Source organism: Cenococcum geophilum (genome assembly GCF_001692895.1).
Source record: "Cenococcum geophilum 1.58 unplaced genomic scaffold K441scaffold_50, whole genome shotgun sequence".
Taxonomy (NCBI): Eukaryota; Fungi; Ascomycota; class Dothideomycetes; order Gloniales; family Gloniaceae; genus Cenococcum; species Cenococcum geophilum.
The window spans coordinates 914,510-926,377 of record NW_027137608.1 but is presented as its reverse complement, the minus strand read 5'-3'; the positions used below and the strand labels follow the sequence as shown (position 1 = coordinate 926,377).

Genomic DNA, 11,868 nt, shown 5'->3' with positions numbered 1-11,868 from the left:
ACTAAACCTAAACCTAAATAAGAAACTATAGATAACCTAAGCAAGCTTATTACCCTAGATATCTATATAATTAGAGCCACCCCATTAGCGCGATTTACTAAGAAACCCGAATATATAATCTTCGTTATTATAATAGCCGATATTAAGAAGGCCTTAGTACTAAAGAAGTATACTAACCCTGCTACGAAGGTACTAGTAGAGTATTACTACCGCTTAAATATATTCTTATAAAAAGAAGCTAATAAATTACTAAAATACTAACTATATAACTATAAGATTATACTTAAAGAAGGAAAGCAGCCTAGATTTAGACCCTTATATAGGATATCCTAAAATAAACTCTAAGCACTATAAAAGTATTTAGACGAGAACCTAAGTAAAGGATTTATTAGAGCAAGCTTGTCGCCTATAGCTATACTAGTAATTTTTATTAAGAAACCTAGCAAGTCTACGCTTTTATATAGACTACTAAGCTCTTAATACTATTACCATTAAGAACTAATATCCGATGCTATTAATATAAGAGACGCTAAACTAATTAAGTAAGGCTTACTACTATATAAAGCTTAATATTATCTCTATATTTAACCGCCTCCGTATTATAAAAGGAGATAAATAGCTTACTACATTTTGTACTTAGTAATACCCTTTAGCCTTATAAACGCTCTAAGCTCGTTTTAACATTATATAAATAATACCCTACGTCCCTACCTAGACATCTTCTATACTGCTTATATTAATAACATCCTAATATATAGTAATAACCTAACTAAATATTGGAAATACGTTAACTTTATCCTATAAGCCCTGCACAGAGCTAGTTTATAATTAGATATAGATAAATATAAGTTTTATAAAATGGAAGTTTTATACCTTAGACTCCTTATTTTTATAAACGGTATATAAATAGACCTAAAGAAGATTAAAGCAATTGTAAACTAGTAAGAACCTAAGAACGTTAAGGACGTAAAAGCCTTTATAGGATTTACTAACTTTTATTAACAGTTTATTAATAACTTCTCCACCCTAGTTTTACCCTTTTTAGCCCTAACCTAAAAGGATAAAGCTTTTATCTTTAATAAGTAATATAAGAAGACCTTTACTTATCTAAAGGTTATATTTACTACTACGCCTATACTCTAATACTTTAACCTAAACCAAATAAGTGTTATAGAAGCTAATTTATCTAACTACGTTACTAAAGGCATTCTGTCTTAATATAATAAGGATAGAGTATTATACCTTATAGCATACTTCTTAAAATAACTAAGCCTAGCTAAATATAACTATAAAATCTATAATAAAGAATTACTAGCTATTATTAGATGTTTTAAATAATAGTAACCCAAACTAGAAGGCGCCGGATTTCTAATTAAGGTCCTTAGCGACTATAAGAATCTATAGTACTTTATAACTATAAAACGGCTAAGCTATTACTAGGCCCGCTAGTTAAAATACCTATCTTACTTCTAATTCTTAATTGTATATCGCCTAGGCGTTTAAGGTTAAAAGCCTAACGCCCTAACCTAATACTTATAAGACGCGCTAGTATTAAAAGAAGCGCGCTTTTACCAAAATTAGACCCTACTTTATCCTAAACTATTTAACCCTCCTACTAAAGACCTTATAGTACACGTCCTTAAAATAACCAATTAATAAATTTAATAGATTATAATTAATAAATATTTAAATAATAAGTTTATCTAAGAGACGCTTAAGCTAATATAAGACGGCATTAAACGCTCTAAAAAGATTTCTTTAAGTAAATATAAAGCTCGCGGAAACCGCTTATACTACTAAAACCGCCTAATTATACCTAACTACAATAAACTTAAGCTTAAGTTCCTTAAACATATATATAATTTACCAGTAGCCAGCTACCTAGGCTAAGGAAAACCCTTAAATCTACTTTAATAGAAATACTACTAGCTAAATATATATAATATAATACAAAGGTATATCTCTAGCTGCTATATTTACTAATAAGCTAATATAAGGTAAGGATGTGGATAGGGAGTCCAATAATAGAATAATAGGTATATTGTATAGACAGAAACAAATCCTTAAGGGAAAAGGAGGAGTTTATATACGAGGTAGAAAGGGTTTTCCCTAGGTATACATAGAGCACGTACCTTATAGGCGAGTTACCCCTAGGTTACCCTAGGGTCGCCTATACCTTACGGCTATATAACTATCTACTTAGGTTTTACCTAATAATGCCCCCCCCCCTTTAGAAAGGGTCGTCCCTAATCCTTTATATACTTAAGCCTTAATAAAACCCTATAAAAAACCTTAGTAAGGAAAAAATTTAGAGGGGAAAGAGTGTCTTAATTTTGCGTATAAAGAGATAAGTAGTATATATACGCGGCGCGAAGATATTAAGGAACTATAACCGGCGGTTAAAGTTGTCTAATTAGTTAGATTTGCCTTACTAAGACTCCCCTATATTTAACTAAGCTAGTAGCAATTTTATATACCCGGTATAGAAAATCCTAATTAGTCTATTTAATAGGCAGAGCTAGTAGAGCTTAATACCGTTACCTAAATTTAGTAGACCAGAAATATTCTAAAGCTCGCTTATATAAATAGGTCGCTAGTACCTTACGGGTAGGTTATAGGTTATTTATATACAGCCAGATTTATAGACGGTAAGGCTATATACCTATTAAATCCGCTACTAACCCTACTTTAGCCTTATGCTATACTGGCGTAGCGCTATATATACTTCGCGAGTAGGTTATAGGTTACTTATATATAGCTAGGTTTAGAACGGTAAGGCTATATACCTATTAAATCCGCTACTAACCCCACTTTAGCCTTACGCTATGCCGGCGTAGCGCTGTATATACTTTATAGGTAGGTTATAGGTTACTTACATATAGTTAAATTAGGACAGTAAGACTATATACCCATTAAACCCGCCGCTAACCCATACTTTAGCCTTATATATTATCTACGTAGTATATACATAGAATAGTATATAAGTTGTTAGTATAAGTTACTACTAGTAGGTTACTAGTAGGTTATAAACCCCGGTTATAAATAGGCCTATTCTCTAACATATGAATAATCTACTTAGCTAGCATAGAGTAACGGATTAGGTCTAGGGAGGGTGCTTTTTAAATTAAGCTTTATTGCCGGTATACGCCGTAACCTCGCCTATAAGTCGCCTATAAGTTACTAGCATTGCTAGGTTACGTTAAAGTATGGCTTATATAGGATATTAATAAATTAAAACTTTACCCTATATATACGCCGCAGTTCTTATAGTAATTATTACTTATTCTTTAATCCCTTAGAATATCCTCTGCTCCGCTTTAATATAGGTTATATTTTAACAGCAGCGCTGACTTTTCGCCTACGCTTCGGCTATAAGGCTAGGGTGTCCCGCTTATAGTACTTATCTAATAATTATTAATAATTCTTAAGTTCTGTCTCGTATTTCTATTTATTATACTTATTTAGCCATCCTAGCTATTTAATAAGGTACTACGGTTATCCAGTATAATCTTAGTAGGCAATAATTACTTCTACTTCCTAGCTACCTTCCTTAAGCTCTTTTACTACTAGGGGTTAAAACCTAGGGCGTAACCTATAAGGCTCTAGTAGGGAGACATAAAAGACTAGGTGGAGCTATACTATAATAAGTAAGAGCTCTAGCTTATATACTTACTGCCCTACGCGCTCTAAGATCTAAAACGGTCCTATAAACTTATAGTTAAGCTTTTTATAGAGACGTTTCGTGCGGATATTCTTAGAGGAGAGTAGGACTCGTTTACTAACGGCGAAGTGCTTAGCTAGGTAGTAACGATTATAGTATTTTACCTAAAGCTTTTAGGCGTGCATTATTAACGCCGCCGCTGCCTTATATATAAGGCGCAGGCGTTATAGATATATCTCTATAAGTTAGATATTCGTTAACTTAGACCCTTCCCTACCTTACTAAGCGTCTTAGACGTTATCTAGGACTCTATCTAGGATATTTAGTAGCTAGCTATAGGCGAGCTTAATAGGGGAATGCTTTATTATAGTATAGACCTTAGAGTTATAGGCGAAGGCTACTTCTTTAAGTAGGGAGGCCTAATTAGACTATTCCTAGTTCGTAAATATACGTAGGTATACCTTAAGCTCCTAGTTCTAACGCTCTGTCTAACCATCTATCTATAGGTAGAATATAGTACTAAGTTTACGTTAAACGTAAAGATAGTAGCATATAGTACTTTAGTACTCGCTTATAAATATACTACCCCTATTAAAGACGATATTATCTAAAGGTCCTATTTATATAAAGACTCTAAATAAGAGTTCTACGAGTTGCGTAGTATTAATTATTTTACGCACTAGATAGTAGCGTACTAGCTTTATAAAATAGTCTATAAGGATAAGAACGGAGTTGTGCTCTATACTATTAGCAGTCTTAGACTCTAGGAAATCCATAATAAAGTTAAGTAAATAATGCCGCTAGGCTTAGGTAGAGGCCTAAAGAGGCTGCAGCTTACTATAGGGTTTATAGTGGCGCGATTTAGAGCGTTAGTAGGTATTATAATTATTTAGGTATTTGCGGAGATCCTAGGTAAGGCTGTTTTAAGTATACTTCTACGCAATTACCTTAAAGGTATAGTTAAAACCATAGTAGCCGCCTATAGGATCGTTGTAATTCCGCTTAAGGATCTCCTATTATAGTAGTATATAATTTAGCACCTAAACCTTATTATTTTACCTTAAGAGTCCTTAATTATTAAGGGTATAGTCCTTATTACCAGTAGGAACTTATTTCTAGGTTAGCTAATTATATATAAAGCGTATAAAGGCGTCCCTTTTTTATACTCTATAAATAAAATTAACTAGTAACTTAGGGGAGTGTTCCGTAAATACCATTTTAGCTAAAGTAGCTACTACTACCTCTTACTATGGTATAAGACTCTATATAAAGTCGGTGCTAGCAAGGTAATATATAATATATAGGTAACTTACTAGGTTATTATAAGGGACCATAGCCTAGGCCAAGAAGTCTTCCCTAGGGTTAAGCGCTATTAGGCTAGTTAAAGTAGTCTTAAAGAGAATAGTAGGATGCTTTAATCCGCCGGCGCTAAGTTTATAAGGGTCGCTTATATACTATATATATACTACTTATATAGTAGCACTAGGGCCGCCTATAAGGCCTATCCCTTAACCCGTTAATTTGGGTCCTACGGTTATCGATAAGGGACCAGCCAATCGGAGAACCCGGTTTAATGCAGGTGCCCAGTCAAATCCAGTAGCGAATTCTCTAAGGACCCCAACGGGTTAAGGGATAACCCGCAACTTTTGCTATAATATAGGTAGTATAGCATTAAGGAGTGTCCTCTTACTACTATCTTTAAAGCCTTTAGTATAATCTAGGCGCTAAGATAGTATATTAGCGAGATTTACTTTACCTAGCTTATATTTAATCTTAAAATTAAACTTAGTTAGTTCCTTAGCATACTAGGCCTAGTAAGTAGATAAGCTTTTAGTAGTTATAAAGTACCTAAGATTATTATAATTATAGAGCGCGCGCGCTATATACGCGGCGTATTTAAGGTAATAGCGCCATATCTTAAAGTATTGTACTATAGCAAGTAGTTCTTTATTATAAGTATTATACCGTACTTTTAGGCTAGTAAGCTTCTAACTATAATAAGTAATTAGATACCAGTGGAGTTAATCTTCCTACCCTAAAGCCTGCAAAAGTATACCGCTATAGGTATAGTTAGAAGCATTAATAATTACTATTAAGGGTAAATTAGGGTTAAAGTAGTAAAATAGAGGAGCCTATAAAAACGTAGCGCGTAGCTTATAGAACGCCTACTACGTATTATTAGGCCAGGACTAAGGTTAATACTATTTAGTGGGCCCTTTTAACTTATACTTCTTTTTCTTCTCCTTATCTAACGTTAGGTTATAATATACCTATATAAGATATACGTATAGGGGGTATACGGTATCCGAATAGTTCTAGATAAATCACTTATAAAAGTTAGTAAAGCTAAAGAAGACCTAGATATCCCTATAGGACTTAGGCTTAGGCTATTCCTTAATAGCTTTTACACAGTTAGGGTCTATTATAATACCCCTAGGGGTAATAATAAAGCCTAAGAACTTAACGTTCTTAGTATAAAAGATATATTTTAATAGTTTAGCGTATAAGCCCTAAGCGCGGAGCTATCGCAGTACCTGCTTAACGTGCTTAACGTACTTATCCTTATTATTTAAGTAAATAAGAATATTATCTAGGTAAACTATATAGATAGTATCTACTAGGGTTCCTAGAGCTTTATAAATATAGCTTTAGAAAATTATAGGGGCGTTAGTAAAACTAAAGGGTATTACTAAGTACTTAAAGTAACTATAGCATATCTTAAATACGGTCTTCTATTTATCTCCCTTTTTAATATAAATCCTATAGTACGCATTACAAAGATCTAGCTTTATAAATATTTTCGCATAGCTAAGCCTATTAAAGAGTTTGCCNACNAGNGGTAGGGGGTACCAATTTTTAATTATAATCTTGTTTAGGCGTCTATAGTTAATATATAGCCAAATTATACCGTCTGCTTTTAGTATAAAGAGAATAGGCGCTTTAGTAGGTAACTTACTAGGCCTAATCTAGCCCTTTTTAAGAGCACTATCTAGGTACTCTTATAAGATCTATAACTCTTTCTATAAGAGGTTATAGAGGGGCATTTATAGTAGCATTTTACCTTCTTCTAAGTTAATCGCGTAGTTATACTTAGAGTTCTATAGTAGTATACTTACTAGCTTATTAGAGAAGATATTAATTTCCTCCTTATATATATCTAGCAGGCTAGGGGCTATAGAGGTTAAAGCAACTATTATATAGTAGTATGCTTCCAGGAGCTAGTAAAGAAAAGGGTGCAGCTAATATGCATTTTGTAGGTGTGCTTATATAAAAAGTGCATATAGCTCTACTATAGTATACTTAATAGTTTTAGGGTTTTAATTACCTCCCCCTTATATATAGGTAATCTGCGCTAGCACCGGAGGGTCTCTATAGGTACTCGCTGCTAGTAACGGTAGGCCCTCTACTATATTTATAACTAGTATCTTTACGTCCAAAGGATCTATACGGGTACTCGCTGCTAGTAATAACAGGTCCTCTATTATATTTATAACCGGCATAAAAAAGGAGTCTTTTAGCTATAGTAAATAGACTATTTTACCAGCCTTAATGTCTACTAGGAGAGCGTTAAGGGTAACTATTTAAAAGCGTCTAGGGTCCGAAGTACTCTAGATAAACTATTTAAAATAGAAGCTAATTAATAGATCTACTTCTGCGAGCTAATCCTATCTAAAAACTATATTATAACTATTAAATAAGCCGCCCTAAAAGGTCTGCGGGCTAATAGTACAAGAGGTACCCTAGAAGTCGCTAGTAATAACTATTAGATTATAAGCATCCCAGATTATTATCTAGTTACTATTAAGGAAACGTATAATAGGTTTATATAAATATAGCGCGTAGCGTATAGGTAGGTTAAACCTATAAACAACATCTTAATTAATAAGGTTAATTTAGTACCCATTATTATATAAAGTACGTAGGCGGACTTCGCCCTAGGGCGTATTTATCGCAATATATACTATAATGCGTTTCTTCTCTCCCTCTATATTAGACCCTAGTTATAGTTAAAAGAGATATACTACTAGGGCTTTAGGTTTTCTAAAGGCTAAGCTAACTTCTCTTTATTAGCCTACTTCCAGTATTGCTTATAATGGCCGCCTGCGGTCCTTTAACTCGCCTATATAGCACTAGCGTCTAGGGGGTCCCCTAAGCTATCTAGCTTTTAGGTAATCTCCCTAGGAGTTTACTTAAAAAAAGTATCACCCTTTTTAGGTTCTATTTCCTAAGCCTAAGTCTATAGAGCCTATACTACAACCGCGCTTTATACACAATAATTTACCACTACTACTTACGCGATCTTCTGTAAGCTTTATAGTATTAAGCAATTACTTTATATAGCGGATTTTATTAAAGAGGTCTTTAGTAGTTTTTACCCATTAGGCGAAGTTCTAGTAAAAGAGCTCTACTTATAGGTAGGCTAGGAGATATAAGAACTAAAAGTCTACCTATTATTTAGGATTAATAAAAGGGGTATAAGAGAAGAGGTCCTCTAAGCTACGTATATAGGCTAAAAGGACATTAAACCTCTAGTTCTCCTTTATAATAGCCGTATAGTATATTATAGCGTTATTAAAGCGTCTTACTATAGGGTTCCTAATCTAGTCTTGGACTATAGTCTTAAATTTATCCTATAGTAAAGGACCCTTATCCTTAGTGCCTAACTAGCGATAAACTAGTTAGGCAATTATCTTCTCTTTTATAAAACCTTTAATAGCCTAGCGCGTACATCGCTTATAGTCATAGTCAGTGTTATTAACCTTAAATTAGTTCTTAATTGCGGCGATCTACCGGTTAAAATGCTGTTAAGTAGTACCGCTAATATTGGGTAGTAACTTCTCAACTAGGGTATTGAGATTTATTTAGCGTATGCGTTTACTATATAACTTATACTCTTTACTAAAGAGGTAATAGGAGGGCTTTATTAAATCGATAATAATCTATAAGTTGGCTATTTTCTTAGCTAGCTCATCTAGCTCCTTTATATTAGCAGTATTAGGTAGAACGCTAGTAACCTTACTAAGCTCCTATTAAGCCTAGGTATATAAGTTAAACTAGTCTTTAGCGTTTATAGATATCTAATCATTTTAAGGTTTAGAAGGTGGCTTAAATTCTACTAGTATGCTTCTAGTAGTTTCGTCTACACTAAATCCTAAGGCGTTCTACGGTTATATCGCTAGCGTATTACCGTTAGGTATAGGCATCGGTTTTCTTTTTAAAGGTATTATAGAAAAATTAAACCGGCTATCCTCTTAAGGGGATTAGTAAGGATTTAAATATAAGATAAGAATATAGATAGGGAGTCTAATAATAGAATAATAGGTATATTGTATAGATAGAGACAAATCCTTAAGGGAAAAGGAGGAGTCTGTATATAAGGTAAGAAGGGTTTTCCCTAGGTATATACAGAGCACGTACCTTATAGGCGAGTCACCCCTAGGTTACCCTAGGGTCGCCTATACCTTACGGCTATATAACTATCTACTTAGGTTTTACCTAATAGCTAAAGCTTCGTATAAAACGTATAACAGCCTTTTTAAGCTATAGCTTATTCCAGACCGAAGATAGAAGGATATCTTAATTAACTTTATTATTAACCTCCCTATAAGTAAAGGCTGTATAAATATTATAGTAGTTATAGACCGACTATCTAAAATAAGATATTTAATTGCCTACCCTAATATATTAACACTTACTATTACCTAGTTATTCCTAGACTATATATAGAAACTCCATAAACTTTCTAAAATATTTATCTCTAATAAAGGCAGCTAGTTTAGTTCTATATTTTAGAAGAAAAACTAACTACCTAACTCCGTATTAAAGCACTACTATCTACTATATACTATCTAGAAATGGATAGCTAAATAGAATATATAAATGCTATAATAGAGTAGTATATTTAAATATACACGTCATACTTATAGGATAACTAGATTAACTAGCTTATATTTACTAAGTTTACTATAAATAATTCCGTCTCGGAAACTATAAAGGTCTCCCCATTCTTGACCAACTATAGTTAATATCTATAAATAGGTTTTAACCCCTTTAGTAATATTCCTTACCCCGCTTATTACACCTTATAAATTATAAAAGTAAATAATTTTATAAAAAAGATAGAGGAACTATAATAGTTCCTTACTAATAAAATAATATAGGCTTAATTTATCTATAAAGCCGCAGCAAATAAGAAATAAACCCTAGCACTAGTCTACTAAATTAGTAACTTTATTTAGCTAAATATAAGAAATTTAAACATAAAACAACCTACTAAGAAGCTTAATTAAAAGAACGCTAGCCCTTATAAGGTTAAGAAGGTTATCTCCTCCTACGCCTACTAACTAAAGCTCCCTAATACGGTTGAAATCCACCCTATATTCTATATATTAGTCTTTTACCCTACCTAAATAGATATAAAACCCTCCCCTACTAGTTAAAGTAGATAGTAAGAACGAGTATTTTATTAAAAGAATTAACGATATTAAGTATAATAAACGGAAACGCTAATATATATATCTTATAAAATAGAGAGGCTTTACTAAGCCCTTATAGGAACCCATTAACTCTATAGGACTTATATAAGCTATAGAAGACTTTTATAAACTTTACCTAGAACTATTATAGCCCCATCTCGCAGAAGCTTAAGTTTAAAGGGGGGGTGCTATTATAGGACACCCCCGTAATACCTTATATACATCTACCTATTTCTACTAACTTAGTAACTAAAGACTAACTATAAGACAGCAATCTAATAGCAATCTACAGTAATCTAACGGCAACCTACCGTATTCTGCTATATTCTACTAAGTTTTACTAAGTCCCACTAAGTTCTACTAAATCCTACTAAGTTTTGTTAGGACTACTACCTAAATCCTATTCTACTTTATATATATATTAACTAAGCAACTAAGTCTACAATATATACCCTTTCTTCCTATTTTCCTACCTTCTTTCCTTATATAACGTCTTAACTTTATTATACAGTTTATATACGTAGCTTAATAATATCTACTCGTTATATATTACCGTCGCTTATACTCGCTCGGTGATACCTTTTACCTTACCTATTTTTATTATTAAAAAACTAAATAGAGAACTCTGCTTCTATATTAACTATTATAAGTTAAATAATATAGCCCATAAGGACCGCTATCCGCTACCCCTACTTAATAAGACTCTGGCCTAAATAAGTAGAGCTAAGGTTTCTATAAAGCTTAATATTCGCTAGGCCTTTTACCGAATTAGAATAAATAAAAATGTCTATTCAAAGCGAAGTCACGCCTTCCCTCCGAACAGCAACATTAATATCTATCACAATCAGCCTTTTGGCTTTTCGCTTTGAAATAAGGCTTATTTGATAGAGATTTTGTTGTTCATTCGTCTTATAGCCTTAATAATACTATGCCGTACGGCGTTGTGTTGTTGTCGCGATAAAACGTCTTACCCCTTAGAGGATCGCGAAGTTTCGCGTCGCGTCTTTCCACAACAGCTGTTGATAAGTAGTCTTTCCTGACAATTTTTCCCACAGGGTTTTTTAACAGGTTTTGAATTGACGCTTTCCAGCTTACTACGTCGTCGTCGTTAATAGCCTTCGATATTACCTACCCGAACGGTTTTTGATGATACTCTATGGGCGCAAAGAGACGACATATATTCCTACTCCTATATTAGTTATTGGGCGCAGGCCTTATACCGCTAGGTTCGTTGTTAATAGCCTTTGATATTACCTAGGTTCTGGGTTACCCAAACGGTCTTTTAATAATACCCTACGGTCGCAAAAAAGACGAGATATATTCCTACTTCTATATTGGTTGTAGGGCGCAGGCCTCGTACCGCTAGTTTCTAACGGTACGCGTTGTTTGGGGCAATGAGTGTGTAATTATCTACCACTGCTTGAGATAGTAGGGAACCTACTATGCAATACAGCAGGCTGAGATGATTACCCTCTCCTTAGGCCTACACCCCCAATTAATACATTATTTAGAATATATCTCTACCTCTGCGAGCAAGTAAATAGATAAAAATGTCTATTTAAAGCGAAGTCACGCCTTCCCTCCGAACAGCAACATTAATATCTATTACAATCAGCCTTTCGGCTTTTCGCTTTCCCACCCTCCACCCTATAGATAGATTTTGCAGCCTCTTAGGCTTGCGGTAGGCCCGAGGGGGGCAATGAGTGTGTAATTATCTACCACTGCTTGAGA

General features: G+C 33.7%; 1 protein-coding gene across 1 annotated transcript; it reads left to right on the top strand.

Moving 5' to 3' along the window:
- Positions 1 to 354: 354 nt before the first annotated feature.
- Positions 355 to 10,850, top strand: K441DRAFT_581098 (uncharacterized protein; the record flags this gene model as incomplete). The annotated part of the gene is made up of 2 exons (XM_067644401.1): positions 355 to 446; positions 10,757 to 10,850. Coding segments are annotated over 2 exons (186 nt in total), but the record flags the coding sequence as incomplete, so codon positions are not given.
- Positions 10,851 to 11,868: the final 1,018 nt, after the last annotated feature.